This window comes from Erinaceus europaeus, chromosome 3 (genome assembly GCF_950295315.1).
Source record: "Erinaceus europaeus chromosome 3, mEriEur2.1, whole genome shotgun sequence".
In the NCBI taxonomy this organism is placed as follows: domain Eukaryota; kingdom Metazoa; phylum Chordata; class Mammalia; order Eulipotyphla; family Erinaceidae; genus Erinaceus; species Erinaceus europaeus.
In genome coordinates this window covers 81,190,530-81,217,131 of record NC_080164.1, presented here as the reverse complement: position 1 = coordinate 81,217,131, position 26,602 = coordinate 81,190,530, and the positions used below count along the sequence as shown (strand labels likewise).

The 26,602-nt window shown below is 46.7% G+C and overlaps 1 protein-coding gene across 1 annotated transcript in view; it reads left to right on the top strand.

The window, feature by feature from the left end:
* SH3RF3 (SH3 domain containing ring finger 3) overlaps positions 1 to 25,837 on the top strand; it is a 110,305-nt gene extending 84,468 nt beyond the window's left edge. Inside the window, exons 10-13 of the mRNA XM_060188439.1 lie at positions 94 to 329; positions 7,683 to 8,011; positions 21,996 to 22,324; positions 25,101 to 25,837. Coding sequence (XP_060044422.1) covers positions 94 to 329; positions 7,683 to 8,011; positions 21,996 to 22,324; positions 25,101 to 25,269 — 1,063 coding nt within the window. The 3' untranslated portion in view covers positions 25,270 to 25,837. The remainder of the gene's footprint in view (positions 1 to 93; positions 330 to 7,682; positions 8,012 to 21,995; positions 22,325 to 25,100) is intronic.
* Positions 25,838 to 26,602: the final 765 nt, after the last annotated feature.

The window sequence follows — 26,602 nt, the reverse complement described above, 5'->3', positions numbered from 1 at the left end:
GGCCTTGACATTATTGTAGCATTCTCTTCATCGTTCAGGGTCGAGAAGTAAGCATGGACCTTCCTTTACCAGTGGCCGTCTTTATTTCCATAGAGTTCCCATAGGAGGGGCTGTGCCACCCCGGAATAATGTGGTTGGAGGTTCTCCACTGGCCAAAGGCATGGCTACGACTATCCATCCTGGCGGCGGAAGTCTGAGCAGCCCAGCCACAGCCCCAAGGCCCACACCACCTCTCAGTACCTCTCAGGCTATTTCTCCCCCTGCTGGTACCTGTCTGTGGCACTCGGCACAGCCTACCACCAGCCAAGCCCGGAGCACTGCTCCTCCAGGTATGTATCCACCTCTCAGGATCTAGCTTCCTGGAGCATTGGACAGATGTGACAGAGAAGGCATCTCAGAGAAGAGTAAGCAGCATTTTGCCCAGATCTGCCTCTAGTAGGGGCACATGGGCTTATCCTTGGCTCCTCCTCCCCCTGGCATCTGGGATGGATTAGAGAATTCATGAGCATTTCTCCACCCCCTAGTTGCAAGAAGACCACATGGGCTGGTAAGATTGGTGTAGGTGCCTCTTTGGAATCTCCAAAGAGGGTTTAGGACAGGCCGGGGCTCCCAGGGGTCTCAGCACCCAGGCAGGGAGGCAGCACAGGCCCAGCCTCTCCTTTCCTGGATGCTCTGGAGCCAGAGGAGTGGCTTCATGAGTAGTCGGGGATGACACAACTGAAAGGAAAAAAAGTCTGTCCCAGTGGGGCCCAAAGTGAAGACAAAGTTTGGGGCAGATCTTGGAGATAAACATTATTTTTGGAAGATTAGCCCTGAGTGCACAGGAGTGGCTAAGGGTGACCCAGGAGCCCCCACCAGTAACTCCCCTAAACTGTAGAGCAGAACTGGGTGGCAGTGGGGGGTTGGGGAGGGCAGGTATAGCCCTGAGGTTCACTCAGTGACAGATTACACCTGCACCACCCCCCAATCTCATTTTCTGTTGTCTCCTCAAAGCAAGGCATAGGAGTAACAGAAATGTAAAGTCTTCAAAGGCATAACGTGCACCCTTTTTAATTTACTAAAAATTTTATTAGTAGGTTTATCTCTACATCATATCCACCTCCAAAGTTCTGTACCTCCCCACCCCCAGCAAACATTCTCTCTCTCTCAGAGACAGTTTACAGTTTGGCGTGTGTGTGTGTGTGTGTATGTGTGTGTCTGTTTTAATTCTCTATATTCTACATATAAGCAAACCCATCCAGTAGTTGTTTTTTTCCTTTCTAAGTGCACCCGTTTTTAGGAAGGCTCCAGAAAGCAAGTCTAAAGGTGTGAAGTCAGGATACACATACTGAATGCAGCAGAGACCACATTCCCCTCTGAGACCAGCTGATGGGACAGAAAGGAGATGGGGCTGTTCTTCCCACCAGCAGTAACTGCAGGGCACAGAGCTGTGTCCATGGGACCATGTGGCAGTTATTGCTGGGACTTCTATTTCATTCTCAGTAAAAGGCCCAGAGCCTCCTCTGGGGCCCATCTAGAAGTACATTTCAGCTATTTCTTTTTTGTGAGAGAGTGAGAGGATGATTCAAGTGCCCAGGGCATGGCACTGAAAACACTAAATGTAAATTGATACCAAAGGACCAGGAGGTGTTAAATCAATCGATCCCCCTTACACACACACATTCTCTCTCTCCCTCCCTCTCTCTCTCTCCATCAAGCTCACTGGGTTACTGTATCTTCACAACTCTATTGCTCCCCATGACCACTTTTTTCTTTGTTTTTGTCCCCCCTTTCTTTTAGACAGAGGGGGAAAGACAGAAAGAAGAGACACCCCTGCATTGCCCCATTGTTCATGAAGCTTCCTCCCCTGCAAGAACTCCCATGTGCTAGCTAGCTGGAGCCTAGAGGCCAAGTCCTCACACAGACAATGTGTGAGTTTTAATAGGTGGACCACCTCCTATCCCCTGGATTCTTTCTGAAAGGCAGTGGGGAGCCAAGAGAGGGCCTTCTACCAAGTGTGTTTAGGCACAGTTGGAAGGGCTGACAAGTGGCAGCCCAAGACTTACAGCTCTAGAGGTGTGGTTGTGGTGCCGGGTGACAGGTGGCAGTGAGACAGCCTGGTGAATGGGGTTGCAGAATTACAACAGAATCATAAGAGATTTTGGAGAAAGAGGGGCTGTGACTGGTGGATGGCCTCAGTGGGAATCCCCCAGAGTGCAAGGAGCTAAGTGCAGTGTGTTGTTTCTGAGCTGGGTGTCAGGGAGAGTCACCCCAAGCCTAGAAGGGCCCAGGGAGAATGCAGATGGCATCTGCTAGCCTAGAAAGGTCCAGGGAGAGTGGTGATGGAACCCCAACCCTAGAAGGGCCCAGAGGTGACACGTTTGTGGGGGACACGATGTCAACCCATGAGAAGTGCACTGATGCTGGCTGGGAGCTGCCTCCTTCATGGCCTCAGTTCCCAAGTATGTGGCTCCCACTTGCCTAGGCTAGGGTGTCAGTGGCCCTGCTGACCCACCAGCTTGGGAAGGCCGAGAATGGCCACAAAGCCCAGGATTTGGGGCACAGATCTGCCATTATGTGCTCCTGTTGAGAAGTCAGTAATGAGAGAGCATATGGAATGCTTTGGGGTTTTGTGAATAAAACAGCAAATGCAGCAGACCAGGAGATGGTGCAGTGGATAAAGCACTGGACTGTCAAGCATGAGATCCTGAGTTCAATCCCTGTGTCAAAGTGATGCTTTTGTTCACCCTCCTTTCCTCCCTCTCTCCTCCTCCCTATCTCTTTGCTCTCTATCTGATTAAGAAACAATAAACCTTTGACTTCCCTGGGGCTGCAGGTGGCCTCAGTGTCCAGCACTGACTGTGAGTGCAGGCTGGGTCCCTGACACCCTATGGTACCCTCAGGGTGCATGGCACTGCACTATGCCCAGCAGTAAGATGGGGGACCCACATGCAGGCTTGTCATCTCCTTGGCTGTGGAGCCCCCAGGGTTGCTTCCCATCTAGAGACCTGTCTGTTAAGTGCCTACCAGTCTTCCACACATGTCTCTTCTGCTTACATTAGTTAAGAGTGGGTTCTATACAGACATTCCTCTGACTTTGAGGGCCCTGGGAAAGAACTAGTTAACTTTGCACTGACAGAGCTCCTCAGCAATGCTGTCTGGGACGAGGTCTTACCCTTCCCCTCAGCTTTCTTATCATTTGGCTGAAATTAATCAGAAGGCATTTATTTATTTTTGCCACCAGGGTTATTGCAGGGGGAGTGGTTCCTAAATAATACCACTGCTCCCAGTGTCCATTTTTTACTTTGACAGAGGATGAGAGCAGAAAGCTGAAATGGGGAGAGGGAAAGACACCTGCAGCAGTGCTTCATTGCTTAAGAATTCCCACATGCAGGTGGGGACCAGTGACTTGAACCTGAGTCCTCCAAATGGAAATGTGTGTGCTCTACCCGTTGAGCCACCACCCATCCCAGAAAGTGATTATTATAGCCTCTAGCTAGGGATGTTGCCATTACAGTGAGCCCAGTGCCTAACGTACTGATTGCTGTGCTAAAGCAGTGTCCTGATCTTGTAGGGCCCCAGGGAGGACCCAGCCAGTTAACAGCCCAAGTCAGGTCTTTTCTGGTTATAAACCTCTCATCCCCATGGCAACATTCCCTGTGGAGCAGAAAGTTTGGGCAGCCCTGTGCTTCTCGCTGACACCCAGAATGGCAGCGCTGGGTTATCTGCCCCACGTGCCAGAAGATGATGTAGTTACCATGCATCACCAGCCACAACCCAGTTCTAGGGAGAAAATGGGTCCCACCAGTCACTTCTCTCTCAATGGAATAACAAGCAGAATCAAAAGAAATGGGCACGGCCAGGGGCAGCACAGACCTGCAGCCCAGCCATCCATCACCGTAGCAACCACTGCAGTGTGACAAGCACTCTCTTCCATCAGTTTAATTTTGCATGTGGGAGGAGTCACAGGATGGGTAGAGCCACTTCTGTGGTCCCCGCACGATGGCTGTCACAGTCAGGTTAAAGAATGGCTCCTTCCACGTGGTATCAGTAAATTGAATGCCATGGAGTCCCCACAGCGTTTTCCACTTTGTTCTGCACTGAGAGAGAGGGGGGTTGGAGAGGGAAAGGGAGGGGAGAGAGAAGTGCCACTCTTGACAGTGCACGTAATGAATTGCTCACAGCTGTAATTGCCTATTTCAGTGGGCCCAGCCCAGGCAGTTGAAAGGCATTTCATCAGTGTCCTCATCTTCAGCCCAAGTCGGGCAATGGGACAAAGGCCGAATTGCATTTAGCCGGAGTGTCCAATATGATTTGTTCTGCTTGATGAATGTGACTCCTTTTTCCAAGGGCAAAACTCACCTTGCAAGATGCCTGTGTCCACTCATCCTTATTCCAGGATTCAGCACAAGCAGGAGCACTTAAGGTCTTCTGCCAGACCTGGGAACACAGAGGGGTCTCTACAACTTCCCTCTCTGCTCCCACTCAGAGATAAGAACAAGAAAACAGTCTCACAGTTCGGAAAGCACCAGAGTGCATGTTGGGTATGCAGAAAAGATGGCACATTAAGACTGGGGAGTAGAGGGGCTAGGTGGTGATGGTTCACCCAGTAGAGTGCACTCATTACCATGCTCTGGGACCTGGGTTCAAGCCCCAGGTGCCTGCCTACAGAGGGAAATTTTCAAAAGTGGTGGAGCTGTGCAGCAAATGTCTCTCCCCCCCTCTTCCTCTCTCTCTCTCTCTCTCTCTCTCTCTCTCTCTCTCTCTCACTATGACAAACAGAATGGCTGCTGGGAGTTATGTGATCATGCAGGCATCAAGCCCCTGAGATAACCCTAGTGGCAGGGGAAAAAAAAAGAGTGGGGAGGAAAGTAAGTGAAGGAAGAGCCTTACAATTTTTCAACAGAATGCCATACTTCATTGTTGCTTTTTTCCGTTTCCTGTTTCTTGAGGGTTAATGATTTATAGTGTGGTTGCTCACACTTCTGTTTCTCATGGAATGTTGTTTCTTTTTTTTGTTGTTTTTGTTTTTATTTGATTTTTTTTGGAATATTGTTTTGTACAGACTTTGATCCTGTGAAATCTGCATTGATTTTTTTGATTGAAGCTCTCTTTTCCAAGACTTGCTCATTCCCTCTAGACACTAGTTAAGCACCTGCTAAATGCTAAGCACTCCTCTAGATGTTTGGGATATATTAGTAAGTAAAACAGAAAATGCAGCAGACCAGAAGATGTTGCAGTGGATAAAGCACTGGACTCTCAAGCATGAGATCCTGAGTTCAATCCCTGTGTCAAAGTGATGCTTTTGTTCACCTTCCCTTCCTTCCTCTCTCCTCCCTATCTCTTTGCTCTCTGTCTGATTAATAAATAATAAATCTTTAAAAATTAAAAAAAAAAACAGAAAATGCCTCCAGCCCCCTGGTGTTCACACAGCAGGAGGAGATGGAAAATGAACAGTCTGGCAAAAATAAAGGATACTGAAAGAAATACCTTAGAAAAGAGTCATTCGAGCAAAGGTTGCAGAAGACAGCTGCCCTGGTCACTCAGGGTGACTAGGACAGATGAGTTTGGACAGGTGAGTTGAAAAGATGTGTTAGGACAGGTGAGTTAGGACAGGTGTATCTGAGCCATTAGCTGCGATGAGTTAGAGATTGGGCTGACACCCTGTCTGTGGGACTAGAAAGAGAGCCTCCATTTGTGAAGAGCTCCCAGGGGTGACTGAAAGAGGGAAGAGGAGAGCTGAACTTGCTGGAATGCTGGAAACATCCACTCTCTTTCTGTTTCCAGTGTTGCAAGGTGAAGCAGCAGTTACATGAGACTCAACAGAGAACCTTGAGCAGCCTCAGCAGACTGGTTTCCAGAGCCCAAGTGTGGTTATTGTCCCTAGCTGAGTAGTCGCCTCATGTCTCAGGGGCTGAGGACTGGGGTGAGGGAGAGTTCAGACACATAGTGAGAGGCAGATAGATGGCCCCAGGAGGGCCTTCGGAGTTCTGGCTAACTGGGGCGATTAAATGACCCAGTGGCTTCATTGATCTGCAGAATTGCCAGCCCTGCTCTTCCTTTTAGAATGTGCAGTCACAGTGAATGAGGCATCACACCTGGAGTTTCGTTTTGTTTTTTTCAACCTGTAAATCAACCTTTATGTATTTCACCTCTTAGAGACAGCAGGTGCCCCCAGGTCCCAGAATGTCTGCACTCGCTGGCCCTCTCCAAGCCCTGGAAGATGGGGCCACCTGGTGTGTGTGTGTGTGTGTGTGTGAGAGAGAGAGAGAGAGAGAGAGAGAGAGAGAGAGAGAGAGAGGAGAGAAAGGTTCTTTCCCAGCCCAGAAAGTACTGCTGGGGTTTACCTTATCAGTTCATGGCAGAGTTGGAACTAGAAATTTCATTTTATTGCTTTTGTGTGTGCGTGCACGTACGCGTGTGTTGTAGAGGCCATGAATGCCATGAGTTCTGGCGATTGAACATAATAACAATGTGACGTGTGCTTTTTCTCTGGCACAAGTGGGCCTGTCCAGTATGAGACAGGACAGTGGGTGCGAATCAAGATCCACTGCTGGAACCTGGGCGCACCCACCTGGCTCTCCAGCTGGGCCACTGTCTGCATACTACGTAGTCAGTGATGAGACAATTATTCAAAATTACTGAATTAGTGGCACAGAACCAGTTTTAATATGGTGCTGTGTTGCAACCCAAGAGGTGGCACAGTGGTGAAATTGCTGAGCTTAGAAACATGACGTCCTGAGTTTGCTCCCCAGCATTGCATGTGCCAAAGTGGTGCTCTGGTGTTCTCTTCTCTTCTCTATCATAAATAAATGAATTTAAAATATATGCTGCTTTGTTTAGAAGGAAATTCATTAATAAAGGGCAGAGTTAATACCAATGTTTTGAGGACACTGACATCATTAATCTTAGGAAGTGATTTTGTTGGCAGCCTGTAGCTAGACTCCTACTTGCTAGTTGTTAATGTCTCCTTTCTTAAATAAATAATTAAAAAAAAAAAGAATAGGGAACATTCCAATGGAGGGGATGGCATACAGAACTCTGGTGGTTTAAACTGTACCCTCTTATCCTACAATCTTGTCAATCATTATTAAATCGATTTAAAAAATTAGCTTAAAAGGAAAAAAAGGGCCACCAGGAGCAGTGGATTTGTAGTGCTGGAACTGAGCCCCAGCAACTAGAGGCAATAATAAAAATGATAATAATAATAATAAGAAGACAGGGATGTACTTTCTTTTTCTTTTTTTCTTTTCTTTTTTTTTTTTTTTTTTTTGCCTACAGGGTCATCATTGGGGCTCAGTGCCTGCACTGTGAATCCACTGCTCCTGAGGCCTTTTGTTTTCACCTTTATTTTCTTTTGTATATGACAGAGAGAAATTGAAAGGGGAGGAAAAGATAGAAAGGGAGAAAGATATATACCTGCAGACCTGCTTCATCGCTTGTGAAGCGACCCCACTGCAGGTAGAGAGCTGGAGGCTCAAACAAGGAACCTTAGGCAGGTCCTTGCACTTTTTATTATGTGCTATTGCCCGGCCCCAGGAATGTACTTTCATTGCTGCTTAGGCTCAGTTTACCTCCTTGTTGGGTTGGCAAAATCTGGAGAGACTTCAGAAAGAAACCATACATCCTAGGAATAATGTAATGCAGTGGCCTCACAGGTTGAAAGCTTATCTTATGCTTCTCTTGCCAACCCTGTGCTCCAGCTGCCTCGACTCAGGCCCAGGACCGACCGACAGCCACGGTGTCACCCCTGCGTACCCAGAGCTCCCCGTCCCGCCTGCCTAGCACAAGCCTCAGACCCCACTCCTCGGGGTCTCCGCAGCACATCCAGCAGTCCCCCCTGCAGAGTGGGGCTGCAGCCCAGGGGCCTCGACCAGCCATCCCACTCACCTCTGCAGCCTCAGCCATCACCCCTCCCAACGTCAGCGCCGCCAACCTCAGCGGGGAGTCCGGAGTGGTGCCTGGCAGCATCCTGTCCACACTCAGCCCCACCAACATGGGGTGCAAAGCAGACGAGAAGAAAAATGAAAAGGTAAGTAGCCTCAGAGCCCCCTGAAGTTGACTGCTTCTGAAAGCATCAGCCCTATTTCTAGTGTCCCTCCCCCTATTTTTTTTTTTCCTTTTCCTTTCATTTTTATTTGTCACTGCGCCATCACCCTCCAGGCTGAATTTTTTTTAAAATAGAAAGACAGAGGCAGAGTGAAAAACACCATGACATCAAAGCTTACCTCAGTGTCATGGTGGCTGGGCTATAGCCTACCCAAGTGAGTTATCTTGCTATCTTTTTTTTTTTCCTTCCCTTTCTTTCTTTCTTTTTTTCTTTCTTTCTTTCTTTTTTTTTTTTTTTTTTTTTTTGCCTCCAGGGTTATTGCTGGGGCTTGGTGCCTGCACTATGAATCCACTGCTCCTAGAGGCCATTTTCCCATTTTTGTTGCCTTTGTTATTATTTTTATTGTTGCCATTGCTGTTGTTACTGGATAGAACAGAAAGAAAGGGAGAAAGGAGGGGAAGAGAAATATAGACAGCTGAAGACCTGCTTCACCACTCGTGAAGCCACTCCTCTGCAGGTGGGGAGCCGGGGTGGGGGGCTTGAACTGACATCCTTACACTGGTCCTTGCGCTCTGCGCCATGTGTGCTTAACCCACTGAGCTACTGCCAGCCTCCTTTCTTTCTGTTTTTATAGAGTGGCAGAGACAGAGAGATATAGAGAAGGAAGGAGACATAGAAACAGAAGGAGAGAAACCTGCAACACTGCTATACTACTCAAAAAGCTTCCCCACTGTGGATGGGCACCCAGGCTTGAACCTGGGTCCTTGCACATGGTAACATGTGCTCTGCTGAGTGTACCACCACCCAGTCCTAGAAAACTGTCTTCTGGATGTAAGCAAGCTTCTTCTGGGTCACTTCTCTGGCAACAGGGGCAACCACTTTTTTTTTCATGTTTTTCCAGTTGTTGCCACCACATGTTAGGGTCTAATGATCTGACTCAATAGATGGTGTCTGCATCAGCAGAGAGCTCAGGGCACCTAGAGAGCTTGACCTGATAGAGGTCTTCTAGGAGTGAGGCCCAGCTGTCCCCCATTCCCCAGAGAAACCCCAGGCCCTAGTCTTCAAAGGAGACACAATGACAGTTGGCCGAGTGCTTATGGCCCTTTCAGGGTACAATGTGGATATGCAGGGGCCAGAAAGTAGGGTGACCTGCATCCAGTGGCCCTTGCTAATAAGACCAGGCCCCTGGGACACTGAGGATATGGTTGGAGAAGAGAAGAGAAAGCAGGACCCAAAATGATGTTAATGAAGAGGGAAGCTTGAACTTGGAGACAGAAGACACAACCCCATTCTAGGTGTAGTCTTCTGATACAATCTCAGCTCCTCCATTTTGCCACTGTGAGTCTGGCCAGGTGCTTGTCTCTTCCTGAGCACCTGGTGTCCTCACCTGTGAAATGAGACTGGTAAGACCTACAACCCTGGGCCTTGAGGGAGAGAACATTAGTTAATAGACGCTTAGCACGGTATTTAGAGCAAAAACGTTAAAAGTCATTATTGAGAAGTGGATTGTTCATTATAGACCAGACCTTATTAAGAGTGATGAGACTGACACAGATTAAGATGTATATCACTGAAGCTTCTGCTGGGGCCAGGTGGTAGCGCACCTGGTTGAGTACACATGTTACAATGTGCAGGGACTCAGGTCTGAGGCCCTGCAGGGGAAAGCTTTGTGAGTGGTAAAGCAGTGCTTCAAGTGTCTCTCTGCTTCTCTCCCTCTCTGTCTCCCTCTTTGTTCTCAATTTTTGGCTGTCTATATCAAATAAATAAATAAATAAATAAATAAATATTTTAAAAGAAAACTAAAGCTTCTACTAAAAGTTTAAAATACTTCTGGATTGGGTGTTGAGTCACGTTACCATACTGGAGGGCCTCTGTCTCCATTGCAGGGAAAAGTTTCACAGGAGGTGAAACAGTGGTGTAGTGTCTCTCCATGTCTGTCTGTTTCTTGTTCTCTTTCTCTATTTCTCTTCCTCCTTCCTTCCTTTCCTCCTCTCTATCTCCCTTCCTCCCTCTGTGTGTCTCACCTCTATCAAAAAAAAAAAAAAAAAAACAGAGGAAAGGTTATATGCTTATAGTGGAAGAACCATGTAAATACTAAACCCTGGCAATTAATTGGCAAAAGAGAGAAAGAAAAAAAATATTTTAAAAAGATTAAAAGCATTGAACTTTACTATTTGGGGAGGGGACACCTTACCTCTCCAAGTTGGAATTTGGTGTAATCTATGTGTGAAGTGGTATTTTTCAGTCTTCTACACTAAAGCAATTTCCATTTTCTGATTTGTGTGTTTTTGTCTATCAGGATAAAAGCCTACCATGTAACCTGAGCAATGCATGGAGCCAAGATGAAAAAATAAACTATTTAAACCAAAAGTTGGGTCTGAACTGTAAAGCAATAGAACTATGAATCCACTACTCCCGGAGGCTATTTTTTTCCTTTTGTTGCCCTTGTTTATCACTGTTGTTATTATTGTTGTTATTATTGCTGTCATTGTTGTTGAATAAAACAGAGAGAAATCGAGAGAGAAGGGGAAGACATAGAGGGGGAGAAAATGATAGACACCTGCAGACCTGCTTCACCCTGTGAAGTGACCCCCCTGCAGGTGGGGAGCTGGGGACTCGAACTAGGATCCTGATGCTGATCCTTGCACTTCAAGCCATGTGTCCTTAACCCACTGTGCTACCGCCAACCCCCGGAACTATTTTTTTTTTTATCGTCACAGAGACTCCACCTCACCTGGCTAACTTTTTCAGATAGGAAGAGAGACACAGAGATAAGAGAGACAGAGTGCCCCTCTCCCCCAGGACCATCGCCTGGACCACTGGGGAACTTTACACGCCACTGACACATGACCCAAGCTCCAGGACATTTGGGAGATGAACATCATAGTGTGGTTGTGAATATGGAGTAGAGGACAGTCAAGTGGCCATAAGCCAATGGGCACCGTTAATTCCCACATCAGGACTGTGGGCTGGTGTGCAGAATCCTCCCTTTCTTGCTGCTTTCTTTTTCAGTTGACAATTTGTCGGCAGGATTATTACTGGGACTTGGTGCCTACATGACTCCACCAATCCTGGATGACATTTTTTATACAGGAGGAAAGACAGAAAGAAGTCAAGAGGAAGAGAGATACAGAGAAGAGAGACTCCTGAAGAGCTGCTACTCTGACTGTGAAGCTTTCTCCCCGAGATGGGAGCAGGAGCTTAAACTTGTGTCTTTGTGCATTGGTGGTTCTTCTTTAAATTTTTAAAAAGGTTTATTTATTTATCATTTTATTTATTTATTTATCTAACAAAGGAAACATTAACAAAACCGTAGGATAAGAGGGGTACAACTCCACACAAATTCCCACCACCTGATCTCCACATCCTATCCCATCCCCTGATAGCTTTCCCATTCTCTATCCCTCTGGGAGTATGGACCCAGGATCGTTGTGGGTTTATCATTTTATGAGGAGAGAGAGGGAGAGAGAGAGAGAGAGAGAGAGAGAGATGAGAGAGAGAGAGAGAGAGAACCAGAGCATCTCTATGGCATGTGATTGATGCCAGAGATCAAACTCAGGACCTAATGCTTGAAAGTCCAACACTTTAAACACTTTAGCCACTGTGCCACCTTTGAGTTTCTTCACAGACCTCATCTCTTGATTGCTGATCATGCTTTCAGTGACTCAAAAGATATTCTAACCTCTGGTTGCACAAGAGGCTTCCAGTTCCGTGTGCCTTCTTCATGAGAGAATAGATGGTGTACTCGGGTTAGCCTGGTCCTTTGCACAAGGTATGGACAGCGGCTGAGGGCAAGGAACGGATGTGGAACACATCCCCTCAGAACTGAGAATGGTGAGGAGCTCTGCCAGAACTGAGAATCCCACAGCTACTCTTTGCAAAGAGATTGCTCTATACAGACACCTGGTAGGGAGCCAGCCACCTGTCGTTCATCTGTTAGCTTCCTAACAGCACAGAGGCCATATCCTACCTACCTCAGAAGAGTGTAGAAAGTGGGGTGCTTGCTTGTATCACATGGGTGAAAAGTGTTGGAAATGATCTTTACTGTATGCAGGTACCAGATGGAGCAGTGTGCATTAATAGGTGCCTGCCATTTCTGGAAGGGTAGAGTGGGATTCTCCCCTTGTCTTATGTAATTCTCAGGACAAACCAGTGGGAGTATAGTTAAAATTCTTAATTAAGAAGTTGTGAATTTGAATCCATTTGTGTCCTTTTCTAGCTGCTACTTGTGTGGTATATTAGCCACTCTGCTTTGCCTATGGGGTTGTTTATTGTTGTTTGTTTACAGGGTTCTGTTAAATTTTAGGGGTACAACTCACACCTGATACTATGTGCCAAACCCACCACCTTTTCTGCATTCCACCTCCCTCCCCCTGCTACTTTGCCTTGTGGGAACCACATGCTATCACCAGGATCTAGGAGTTTGATTTGGATCTGATTTATTAGTGGGTTTGCTTAGTTTCTTTACATTCCAAATATAAATGAAATCACAATGTCTTGTCCTTTTGGAATGCTTTGCTTAGTGCTCTCACCTCAAATTCCATTCGTTAGTCAAAAGTGGCAGGATTCATCTTTTCTAAATTGCTACATAGCTCTTTTAAGAGCTAACTTGTTGGGGGTCAGGCGGTGGTGCAGTGGGTTAAGCGCACGTGGCGCAAAGTGCAAGGACTGGCGTAAGGGTCCCGGTTCGAGCCCCCGGCTCCCCACCTGCAGGGGAGTCACTTCACAGTCGGTGAAGCAGGTCTTCAGGTGTCTATCTTTCTCTCCCCCTCTCTGTCTTCCCCTCCTCTCTCCATTTCTCTCTGTCCTATCCCACAACGAACAACATCAACAATGGTAATAATAATAACCACAATGAGGCTACAACAACAAGGGCAACAAAAGGGGGAAAATGGCCTCCAGGAGCGGTGGATTCATGGTGCAGGCACCGAGCCCAGCAATAACCCTGGAGGAAAAAAAAAAAAAAAAGAGCTAACTTGTTAATATATTTACAAGAGGTAGGACAGTGCCTGATTCACTGTGAGCTCTCAGGAAATCATTTACAATTATAGGCATTACACAGTCTCATATATGTGGAAACTCAAACTACGAGCAATAAATAACTTGTCTGCCATCAGTTTTGCTAAATAATAAATTACACTGGAAGGTAGCTCCATCTGCCTGTGTCTATTGTCATGTGGCCATATATCTTGGAGAGACATTTTCTCCACCTCCCAGCTCAAAAGTGCTTTCTAGATGTGTGAACTTGATCAATCACCTAAAATACTTGTCAGAGTACCCAGCACAGTGCTACAGGCAAAAAGGTACTGGACATAGGCTTCACTGCTAATGGCTGGTTCTTTGGGAAAGTAAGAGAAGCATCAGTATGTGACTGCCTGGCATTCTTCCTTGTCATAAGCAGAGGAAAGGTGGCTCAGACAGGCACCTGTCACCAGCACCTTCCTCCTTCTTTGTCTGCATGAACCATCCTCTCCCACTCCTTCCTTCTACATAGGAAGGTGTCTTGGTGTTTAGAATAGCAAGTACACCATTTTTGGGCCCTTTTATTAGGTTTTTAAGCTCTTTCTTTCTCTCTTAGATTTTCTTTATTCCTCACCATTCCTAAAGCATTGCATATTTAGATTGGTTTTTCTTATTTTATTTATTTTAATTTTCTGCTTTTTGCCACCAGATTTATCACTGGAGCTCAGTACCTGCAGGACTCAACCACTGGTTCCTGATGACTGTATTTTCCCTGTCCTTCCTTTCTTTCTCTCTCTCTCTCTCTCTGTCTCTATCTTTCTTTGTAGAGATTAGAGAGAGAGAGAGAGAAAAAGAGAGGAGGAAACACAACCCTACCCCACAGCTTGTGAAGCTTCTCCCTGCAGGTGGGGCCTGGGGCCTTGAACCCAGGTCCTCCTTTTGTGGTATGCACTCTAACTGGGTACACCAATACCTGGCCCAGATGCTGATTTTTTAAAGATAATATTTATTGTCATGACAGGGAGAGAGACCAGAGTACTATGACCAGCTATACTATGTAGTGGTGCCAGGAATTGAACCTGTGACATATGGAGCCTCAGGGAGGAAAGCCTGGTGTGATTCCTTTACATGTTTCCTTGCTCCTGTGTATTTATATTGTTAACAGCCCTTCTCTGCTCTCATAATTCTGGGTTTTCAAACATAACCACAAGATGTGCTTTTTCCCATCAACATGTTAACAGGGCAGAACTTTTAATTACCCCTCCACAACTCCAAGAGGTAATTTTTGAAACCTATCATTCTTTTTTTATGTGTAAATCACATATTTATTGAATACTCAGATTTAATGGAAAAATATTCTTTTTTCCCCCTTTTGTTGCCCTTGTTTAACGTTGTTATTGATATCATTGTTGTTGGATAGGACAGAGAGAAATGGAGAGAGGAGGGGAGGAAAGAGAGGGGGGAGAAAGACAGACACCTGCAGACCTGCTTCACCGCTTGTGAAGGTGGGGAGCCAGGGGCTAGAACCGGGATCCTTAACACCGGTCCTTGCGCTTTGCGCCACATGGCACTTAACCTGCTGCACCACTGCCCGACTCCCCGGAAAAAATATTCTTTTTTGAAGTTTCCTTCTCTTTTTTTTCATCTTTATAAGTGATTTAATTGATTTAAAAAGTTATAACAGGGATACAACTCCATACCTTTCTACCACCAGAATTCTGTGTCCCCATTCCCTCCATTGGAAACTGCAGTAGTTCTCCTAAGGTCACAGATATGGGGTGACTGTTATTTATATAACTGTCTATCTATATTTTTATATATTTGCTCATTTTTTTCCTTTGGTCCTGCCTTCTCTTCCTTTCTAAGTCACACCTACTACTTCTGAGTATCCTTTTCTCCTCCCTTTTTCTCTTTTTGGATCCAGATGGTCATCTTCCCCTAACACTTAACCCTCTGGAAACCTGTCATTATAATTGAAAACCTTCAAGGAGACAGGAGATGGCCCCCAGAAGAATGCATACATTACCCTGCACAGGGACTTGAGTTGAACTTCCAGCATCATATGGGAGCAGCATGCAAAGGGAAGCTTCACAAGCAGCATTAGGATGGTTCCTTCCTTCAACCTGGGCTCAAAACTGGGTTGTCCACCTGACAGAGTGCTCTCCCACTGGCCACAACACACCCTTATTCTCAGCAGTATCTTGGGTTTGTTTCTGTCTTTCCCTACATGGCCTGGCAGATGCTCCCAGGGTTGCTGAATGTCACTTATGATCTGAGCATGTTCCATGGCCTCTGTCAGTTGGTCCTCACTTCACACAAATGGGATTCCCTGCACCTGGCAGAGTGAAGCCATGCCTGTGTGTGTGGTGATCTGTTCTCAAAGCTGATGAGTCCTTCTGACATTAAAAAGAGCCTTTTCTCTTCCCCCAGCCCCCATATGCACAGGAGTCCATCCACATGCACAGTGTTCCTAGGTAGCCAGGGCCAAGCCTCCCCATTCAGCCTGTCTCCACTCACCTACCACACTTGTCCCACCCAGCATTCATTATGCAACCAGCAGTCCCTTTCAGCATTGCCCTAAGCAGAAAGAATTAAGACAGCAGATTTGTTTGAGAAAGAAATGGTGTCAGGACCACCTTCTTTAGCATGAGTTAATGATAAGCATTAATAGGTTAATAGGTTCACTTTTTTTTTTTTTTTAGTAATTTTCTACTGTTGGTTTAATCATGATTTATAATGTTGTGATTGATAGGGTTGTGCACCAGGTAGAGGGCACACATTACCACGTGTAAGTACCCAGGTTCAAGTTCCCAGTTCCCACTTGCAGGGGGGAAGGTTCACAAGTGGTGAAACAATGCTACAGATGCGCCCCCCCAATAAAAAAATAGATTAAATTTTTTGAAAATCACTCAGAAACAGAAGTTGAGAAAGAAGAACAGAAAAGGAAACACAAAGCAGGATTTGACTGAGTTTGAAGTAGTGCACCAAAGTTAAAAAAAAAACAAACAAAAAAAAACTCTGGGTAGAAGGTGAGGGTAGATTTTCAGCTCCACTATAGGGGGATAGAGGTAGGGCACAGGTCTTTGGTGGTGGGAATGGTGTTAATCTATACTCCAATTAACTAAGAAATCATAAATATTAAACATTATAATTCCATACTACATCTGCCATCAAAGTTCTGTGTCCTACCCCTCAATGATAGGGCCATAGTTGTCTAAAATCTTGGAGACAGTTTGGCTACTGTTTTGTTTTTGCAAATTTATGTCTTTCAACTCTCTGGATTCCACATATGAGCAAAACCATCCAGTAGTTGTCTTTCACTTCCTTCCTTACTTCACTAAACATAATCACCTCCAGTTCTATCCATTTTGTTTCAAAAGACACAACCTCATCTTCTTTAAAGGCAAAGTAGTAGTCCATTGAGTATATATTTCATAACTTCTTTATCCAATCATCAGTCAGTGGCACTTAGACTGCTTCTACTCCTTGGCTATTGTGAACAGCATGGCTCTGAGCATATGCATTATGTCTGTGTATTATGGTTATATGCACAAATGCATATCAACATTTACATAAGACCATTCAAATTAATGTTTTCATGTCCTTATATATAATGCCCAAGAGTGGTATTGCTGGATTACAAGGTAATTCCATTTTCATTAGGATCTCTTTTAATGAAACTGTTGTTTCTGGGGGGGGGGGGCGGGAATTAGTGTTACATTGTATAAATCAAGTACTATTCCCTTTAGCTTCTTAGGCTTTCACAGCTAATTCTCCATCTATTCCAACTGACTTTTAACTGGCCACAGTTCTTAATTGGAGCTCTAAATTTCTTTTGCCTTTTACCAGTTTCTATATTAATGTTTTCCAAAAGGGATTAAGGCCCCCAGGGAAGCTGCTCTCATAATCATAACACAAAAATCTATTATCATTAGTGAACTTTTTTTTTCAATTTCCTTTTACCTTCAAATGGGTCTTTGCCTAATATTAGATTTCCAGATGATGGTGATATTTTTAGAGTGGACACAACCTTACCCAGGGAGTGTTATGCATATAGGTATGAGCACTTTGTGTACACATCACATTTGAGCTGTTCTTACTGTGGCTCTTGGGTGTTGTGTTGTGTTGTGTTGTGTTGTGTTGTGTTGTGTTGTGTTATCACTGGGGCTCCAAGCCTCCATGATACCACCATGCACAGTGGTCAGTTTTTTTTCCTTTTGTTGTTGTTGTTGCTGTTGCTGTTGTTGTTGTTATTATTATAGCAGAACACTGCTCAACTCTGAGGTGGTGCTAAGGATTGAAGCCAGGGCTTTGGTGCCTCAGGAATGAAAATCTGTTCATATAACCACTGTGCCTTTTCATATAACCATCATGTAACCTCTCCTCTCCTTGTCCCTTCCTTTCCTCTTCTTCCTTCCCCTCCCTTTCCCTTCCCTTCTCTTTTTTACTCTGCCTTTTCTTTTTAATAGAGAGTGAGAGAGAGTGAGAGGGAGAGAGAAACAATTCTTCTTCTAGCGTTTGCCCTTCTTCTGTAGCCAGTCAACAGCGTCAGGTTGAGCCTGATGTAAAGTTTCGAGACCTCCTTTGAATCTGGAGAGGTGGCAGTCGTTGACTATGTGGGTCATAGTCTCTCTGTAGCCGCAGGGGCAGTTCGGGTCATCTCTGGATCCCCAGCGATGGAACATAGCGGCGCACCGGCCATGGCCTGTTCGATAGCGATTGAGGAGGGCCCAATCATAACGTGCTAGGTCAAAGTCGGGTTGACACTTGCAGGGGTCTGTGATGAGGTGTTTGTTCTTTACCTCAGCTGAATGCCAACTCTGTTTCCAAGAGTCTGGAACAGAGAAGTTCAGTGTAGGCGTAGGGGACCAGATTGGATGACGAGACGTCAAGCGTTGGACAGGGTGGGCGAAGATATCCGCGTATATTGGCAGGTCCGGTCGAGCGTAGACGTGGGAAATGAACTTAGATGATGCCCCATCCCGACGAATATCTGGTGGGGCGATGTTGCTAAGAACTGGCAGCCATGGAACCGGGGTGGAACAGATGGTTCCAGAAATGATCCTCATAGAGGAATATAATTTGGAATCGACCAAGTGGACATGGGGGCTACGGAACCATACTGGGGCACAGTATTTGCAGTGGAATAGCATAATGCCAGAGATGATGATCGTAGTGTGGAAGCGCTCGCGCCCCATGAGGAGCTGGCCAGTCTTGCAATGATGTTATTCCTCATGCCCACCTTTGCTGCAGTTTTTATGAGATGTTCGTGAAATGACAGGGTGCGATCGAGAGTAACGCCAAGATAGACTGGCTGGGCTTCATGCTGGATTCTCGTATCGTCAAGCTGCACATTAAGCTCACGTGAGGCCGAGGCATGGTGTAGATGGAAAACAGATGATACTGTTTTTGCAGTGCTAGGGATTAGTCGCCATTTTTTTTACAGTAATCAGATATCAGAGACGTGTCTTTTGTGAGTGTTTCCTCGAGGATGTCAAACTTGGATGTCTGAGTTGCACAGCAGATGTCATCGGCGTAGATGAACTTCCTTGAAGAAATTTCTTTTTAATAGAAAGTGAGAGACAGTGAGAGGGAGAGAGAAACAATGAAAAGTAGAGACACCTGCAGCACTGTCCCACTGCTCATAAAGTTTCTGTCCCATAGGTGGATTTGAGAAGACTGAGCCTAGGTCCTTGAACATGGCAGTGTGTACACTCTTATCAGATGAGCCACATGGCCCTGATGCCTTCTGCTATTTCACTGCTACCTAGCAGCTTATGAAATTATTCATCAGCTTGCACAGAAGACATGGGAATCTCCCCAATCACACCTTAGGTTCTGTATTAGAATTCCTCTTTTTTTTTTGTTCTTACTTCAAGTCTCAATCAAACGTCCTGGTTAGAAAGCCTTGTGGGTCTGTGTCCTCTCAACAAGGCAAGACAAGGGTTAATAATGAGGTCATGAAGTATATTGTAGTCATTTTACAGAAATGGGTGGGAAACTCACTAGGTCTTAGGTAAGTTACAAAATGTTTTAAAATATCTAAACATATCAGTTGAATCTTTGTGAGATACATTAATAGTTAAAAAAAGTTTTCATCTTGGGTCCCCAGTGACAGCTCAGGACTGAGGCCCCAGAAGCTCCAAGTTCAGTTGCTGGCACCACTATATGCCAGAGCTGAGCAGTGCTCATGTCTCTATTTCTCATAAAAATAAACAGCTTTATCCCCTTGCCCCCTCTCTCTCTTTCAAATGTTGTCATCTTTCTTTAATCTGTACCTGTGTCGTCCTAATTACTGGGGCTTGGGGCCCTCCCCTGTGTCCTTGACCTGTTCTGATACCCAGCATATGTGGGACCAGCATGACAAAGGAAGGGCAGTAGGTGAGCTCAGGGTGTGTGGACCATGTAGGAGGTAGAAGCAGGCTTCAGGGATTATCCTCCCATGTGGCAATAGAACAGTCACTCATTTAGAGGAAGGCAGAGGACAAGTGCACATTCTCTTGGGGCCAGACTCTGAAGGTTGAAGGAGACATTATTCTCCCACAGTTGAGACGATGTGGGGTCTCTAAGGCTGACCTGTCTGCAGTTAGGCTGTGCAGTGGATCAGTGGAGTGGGCAGTGAGTCACTCAGCAGAAAGGAGACAAGCCACAGGCAGAAACTATAGGATGCTGGCACCAAGGTTGTGTAGGCAGATGCATAACCTGATAGCTCAGCTGGATAGTGCTCTGCTCTATCGTGAGCAAGACCCAAGTTTGAACCAGACCTCCACTGCACTGAAGGAAGCGTTCACATTTCAGTGTCTTTCTATCTGTTTCTGTATTTCTGTCTGAAAAAGTCAGCCTGGAGTGGTGAAGCCCTGGTGACAAAACAAAAAAAAAAAGTGAGGGAACACATAGCCCAAACACCACTCCCTTGCCTAGCTTCAGGAAAAGTTCCTAATCTGGGCCTGGCCCCAGGAGAAACCCCACCAAATCTGCTTTCTTTAGCCTAGCTGTTTAGTTGACCTTAAGTTCTGTCTAGGGCTTATCCTCCATGACTGTAGAACTTTCCATGGCGCCATCAGAGTGACAGAATTCTTTTTTTTTTTTTTTTTTTTTTGCCTCCACGGTTATTGCTGAAGCTCAGTGACTGCACCACAAATCCACTGCTCCTGGAGGCCATTTTTTTTCCATTTTGTTGCCCTTGTTGTAGTTGTTATTGTTACTACAGCTGTTGTTGTCATTGGATAGGACAGAGAGAAATTGAGAGAGGAGGGGAAGGCAGAGTGGGGGAGAGAAAGATAGACACCTGCAGACCTGCTTCACCACCTGCAAAGCGACCCCCCTGCAGGTGGGGAGCTGGGGGCTCAAACTGGGATCCTTACACTTCTCCCTGTGGTCCTGCTTTGCACCACGTCCGCTTAACCTGCTGTGCTATTGCCTGGCCATGGGGTGACAGAATTCTTACCTGTGTCACAGAAAGGACAACCTGGGGGTTGGGTGGGAACAATATGCTTTGGATCCTCCACACCAGCATTCCAGGAGTTCTGGGGCACTATGGACAATAACTTCAGGAGAGGGTTTCCTAGCACTGACATCAGCACTTACCAATATCATATCTAGGAAATGACTAGTCATATTTTAGAGCCATAAGGAACCAATCTTGTGTGAGGAGCTCTGGCTAGAAGCTGTCACACCCCACAAGAGTCCTCTCTGCAGCTAGGCAGCATTCATTACTGCCTGCTCTCATTAGGACAGTTCCCAGTGTGTGTGTGGCGGGGGGAGCCTCAGGGCGTGAAAAGTTGTCATCAGGCAAGTAACCTCTTCCTCCTCCTCCTCTTTTTCTTCTTTCATCTCTTCCTCCTCCTCCTCCTTCTTCTTTTTTCCTCCAGGTATATCACTAGGGCTTGGTACCAGCACTACAAATCAACTGCTCCTTCTGGCCATTTTTTCTATTTTATTGGACAGGACAGAGAAATTGAGAGGGCATAGGGATATAGATGAGAGAGAAAGATAGACACCTACAGACCTGCTTCACTGCTTGTGAAGTGACCCCCCTGTAGGTGGGGTGCCAGGGATTTGAACTAGGATCCTTGCACAGCTCCTTGCATTTCCTACTTTGTGCACTTAACCTGGTGCACCACCGCCTGGCCCCCTTTTTTCATCGTCTCCTCCTCCTCCTCCTATAGATTTCTTTTTCATTGCCACCCGGGTTATCCTAGCACTCAGTGCCAGCACTAAAAATCCACTGCTCCCAGCAGCCTTTTTTTTTTCTTTTGATAGAACAAAGAGAAATTGAGAGGGAATGGGGGAGACAGAGAGTAGGAGAGAAAGATAGATTCCTCCAGACCTTCTTCCACTGGTGAAGCGTCCTCATGCAGGTGGGTAGTGGGGGCTTGAACCCATGTTCTTGCACTTGGTGACCTGTGTACTGATTCAGATGTGTGACTATCTGGCCACAAGCACTCTGCTTCCTGGCTCTCAGATGACTCTCCTAGAGAATACACTCAATGCACACACACTTCCAGTTTCCTGTGAGTAATATTTATGTGAAATGTGCATGTGGTGCTGCCCAGGGCCCAGCATGGACGTTAGCTCTAGAAACCTAGAGGCCCAAGGAGCTGATCCCAGGAAGCCAACAGAGAATAAGTGCCCAGCCAGACTTCACGTGATGAAGGAAGCCAGATCTGGTTGACTGCTGATTCCCCTGGCACAGCAACTGAAGTCCTGACTGGGACATGGCCCTGTCTGTGACTATTAGGACCCACAGCCAGTGTTCTTCCCTGGGCAGCACCTTTCAGCCTGCCCCTGGGGCCTTCTGTGTCTGTCTGGGGCACTTCTGACAGACTTGGGGGAATGGGGAATAAGAGCTAGAAAATCTGTTGGTTTTATTTCCCTCCTCCAACCAGCTGTATGAGCTTATGCTTTAGGTGTCCAAATAGCACGACACTCTACTCCCTCGGGCACTGAGGGTGTCTGGAAGCTCTGGCCTCTGATTTCTATTCTGTGTATCTTCTCTTTCTAGAAAGAAAAGAAGAGTGGGCTGCTGAAGCTTCTGGCTGGGGCATCCACTAAGAAGAAGTCTCGCTCTCCACCATCCTTCTCTCCCACACATGAGCCCCATCTGGACAGCATGCTTCAGGGTGCCGTGGGGCCCGAGGTGTCCTCACTGTCTGTCCATGGCAGGGCTGGGTCCTGCCCCATTGAGAGTGAGATGCAGGGGGCACTGGGGCTGGAGCCTCTGCACAGAAAAACTGGATCCCTGGATCTTAACTTCTCTTCATCTCCGTCCAGGCAATCCTCTCTGTCCATGTTTGCCATCCACCCTGAGCTCAAGCCACTGCCCAGAGAAAGGTAAGGGAGAGTGTGGGCCTCTGTGATCTGTGTGGGGATAGTCTCTGAGGTCTAGGAACAGGGACAAAAGGGATGTTCTGCAGGTACCACTCAGCATCCACATCCACTTGGCTCCTAGGGTTGGATGGTCAGCATTGGGGAAGTGAGGAGAGAGAGAGGCACACTCCTCATTCTCAACTCACCTGGCTCCCAAAGTGTGGGATTCACACTGCATTCTCAGGAAGTGCATCTGAGCTGGTGGCTCTGTGGTGGTGAGGTGTGAGGCCCCTCCCTGTGGATCCCAGAATGGCTCTGCAGAAATCCAGGGGCCTGTGTGCCAGCTCAATACACCACTTGCCTACCACATATGCCACACATATCCCCATCCCCAACATACCACATGCAGCACACACCTCACACACATACACATGCCCAACACACCACATGTATGCACACTACACATTCCAGCATTTGTGCACACCATACAGCACACACCAGACATGCACACACAGCAACACATCACACACACCAACACACACACACACACACACACACACACACACACACACACACACTTCCGGTTTCCTGAGAGGTAAACTTTGTGCCAACTCCAGTGCTGCAGCCACAATCTCTCTGATGTGGGGATCTGTTGTAATTAAAATAAAAGAGACTTTGGCTGTTGGGACAAGTAATGGACTTGGCTGTGGGGCAGCTGAGAGTGAGTTTAAACATTCAAGCCTTCATTCGTCGGTACAGTATTACAGGTTGTATATGTTAAGTACTACAAAATAAGAAATTATAGGCAGGGGTAAATAAGCTAGTCTCATAAGCCCATGCATTAGTAAACCAAAACTTCAGCCCCACGAGATAAACAGTTGTCATCAGAGATATCGGTTACTCATGTCTATAGATGAGAATCTAGAGTTTACCAGCTAGCTGAGTCACACATGTTCAGTTCCCAGGAGAGGCAGCCATGCAGGCACCTCGAGCAACCTCAGCTGAGATGCATCTTAGTAGGAGAAGAAACGGGACAAAAGAGGCCTGACTTCCGGCTGGCTGTGCTTTTTAAGTCCATTCGGTTCACCCACAATCTGTTGTGCATTTACATAGATCATAGTATGCTCTGTCTCCAGGCTGATGTCAACCGAGTGCTGTGTCCAATTTCCTATGGTCAGCCGGTATACTGCATTACAATAGGGATCACATTCCCAAAAGGGGTTTTCCCAGCACTAGTCTCAGTATCTCCACTCACCTGTGGGGCAGACTGGGAGGACAAGCAGCCCAGGGTCATGCCACCAAGAGAAGCAGCAGAGAAGGATGCAGCTGGTATCCTGCCCTTCCCCAGCACATGTCTGCATTTTTTTCCCCACCAGACTTATCCCTGGGGCTAGGTGTCTATACTACTCCACTGTTAAAAACAGACTTTTTATTCACTTAGTGTTTTTTTTTGGGGGGGGGGGAGTGCAGAGAGCAGGCAGGAACCAGGCCTTTGAACCCAGTTATTCACACCAGCCAGTATTTTTAATTTAGGTTAGAAAGTTGGGGCAACACTAGGGAAAGATAGAAAGCAGTTGGAGTATGGATCCACCTGCCAATGCCCATGTCCAGTGGAGAAACAATTACAAAAGCCAGAACGACCTCCCTTCTGCACCCCAAAAACAACCTTGATCCATACTCCCATTGGGGGAGAAGTGATAGGAGGAAAAGGATAAGAGGGCTCTGAACTCCAGCTCCATCAGGTCCCATAGAGAGAGGACAAAAAGGAGAGAGACATTTGGATGTAGTAATAGGGTTATGTGTGGCTTGGAGGGGAAGAGAGGACTGAACCTGGAAGAAAAATGGAACAATTATGTATAAATGTAGACAGATAGTTGTAGAGATGATGGTTGACCCATGTCTACAACCTTAGGAGAACTGCAGTGGTGGGGAGACTGAAGATTCAGAACCCTGGTGGTGGTAATGATGTGGAATTATACCCCTGTTGATGTGCAGTTTTGTAAATCAATATTAAATCACTAATAATTTTTTTTAAGTTGGGGCAACAGAACCTTGCCTCTCCACAGCTCTACCCTTACTGGGCAACATCCATGTCCAGAGGAGAAGCAATTACAAAAGCCAGAACTCCTTCCTTCTGCACCCCAAAAATAATTTTGAGAGGGAAGATAGGGAAGATGACCAGAGGGCTCTGGACCCCAATTCCATAAGAAGCTGAAATGTTTGTCACCAGGAATCTTTCTTTTTATGCCATCACGGAAAGGGAAGAGAATCTGGAAAACACCCGAGGAAGCCAGGCACTGTTTTGATTATCTGAGAGGGAAGAGGAAAAAGGAAGGAACTCAGGAGTAGTAATAGGTGTGGGTATGACTTAGAAATAAGGCAGGACTGTAGTGAAAATGGGATATAGATAGATAGATAGATAGATAGATAGATAGATAGATAGATAGATAGATGAGAGAGAGAGAGAGAAAGATAGATATAAACATAAAGTCAGCCCATATCTGAGACTTTGGGAGAACTACTGCAGTTTCCACTAGATGAGGATAGGGACACAGAACTCTGGTAGTGGGAACAGTACTGGATAACACCCCTATTATCTTACAATTTTGTAAATTATTATTAAATAATAAAAAAGGTTTTGTATTAAAAAAAAAGTTGGGGACAACTAAAGTATAATTAGAAACTATGTCAAGTGGGAGAAGCAAATAGCCCCAGATGATGATAGTCACTGTGCAGAAAAGGAAAAAAGGGAACAAGGGGCCCTGGGGAACCCCACTCACTGTGCCTTCTGTCTCCCCAGGTACCGAGTGGTGGTCTCCTACCCACCCCAGAGTGAGGCGGAGATTGAGCTGAAGGAAGGTGACATTGTCTTTGTTCACAAGAAGCGAGAGGACGGCTGGTTCAAGGGCACCCTGCAGCGCACAGGCCGCACTGGTCTTTTCCCCGGCAGCTTTGTGGAGAGCTTCTGAGGCCATGCTTCCCCCCCTCATGGGGACCACAGCCTCCCCCAGAAAGACTCAAGGCTCAGGGAAAAGGGCCATGCCTCTAGAGGGTGCCAGGCTTGCAGGAGCAGCCCCTGGGCCCATGGCCCTTGGCTGCACCCTAACCCCAAGGCGCACTGCAGAGTCAGTCATTCTTCCAGGAAATGCCTCCTCGCTCAGACTGTCAGGAGTGGCTTTTGGAAAAAGAAGAGACTGGCACAGGGCACTTTCTGTGACTTACCATAGGGCCTTGAACTCCATTCTTGCAGGCTGGCTGTGGGGCAGGGCGGGGCAGGGAGCAGAGCACTTGAAGACTATCCTGGGCTCGTGGGGTCTGCATTGCTCCATCTCCTCTCTATATACCTCAGTCACCTGCCACCTGGTCTCAGCAATGGTGGCCCTCGCCCGGGGCCCTTCCTGGAGTTCTGGGGAAGCCACTGTGCGGCTGCTTGGGGACACCACACACCTCCTGCCAGTGTGATAAGCGACACTCTTCATTTCTGGCCCAGTATCCCTTTTGCTTTGCCTCTTTCTTCAAGCATCTCTTTGATGTCTAGCTGTCAGACTTTATATATTTCTAAGATGTCACACATTGCCTATTTTTTCATACACCTGGTGCTGCCCTTTTGTGCAACTCATCATGGCATGGCTGTAAGCCAAACCAGGCAAGGAGACGGCTGACAGCAGAATCACTCCCTGCACTGAGGAGGGAGGACTGGAGCTCAGCATGGCCTGAGTGCTGTGCTCCGGGAGGAGAGGGTTCAGGTGGGCAGTTCCCCTTAGCCTTTCCCAACCCAATTCCTGGGATTCGACCTAGTGATAACTACTGCTCAGGAACAGGCACATCTTAAGGGAAGGACACCACAGCTGCTGGAAGCCTAGCAGTAAAAAAAGAGTAAGGGTGTGGACCCCAGCCCATGGGCTTTCCTCTTTACCCCTTGAGAGAGAACTGGCCACAGCTGGCATTAGCAAAGCTGACTTCTTTCTATTGAGATGTTAGCCACCATTCGGTCTGCAGGGGACTGAACCTGGGACTTCGGGCACTTCCAGCATGGAAGTCTTTTGCATAAAGAAAGCATTATGCTCTCTGGCTAGCTGACAGGGACAGCTCTGGTAGAGACAAGAGGTACTCTAAGAATGGGTGGGAGGGTTGCAGATGAGCAGGATTCTGGGGCCTTCCTGAGGGAGGGGTCACTGAAACCTCTTCCTGGACCCCAAGGCTGGCTCCCTGCAGACCCCACTGCACAGCCTTGTTCATGGCAGTCCCAGCCTCAACAGGTCAGAGTCACAGTTCATAAAGACTTTCTGTGTTTCTACCACA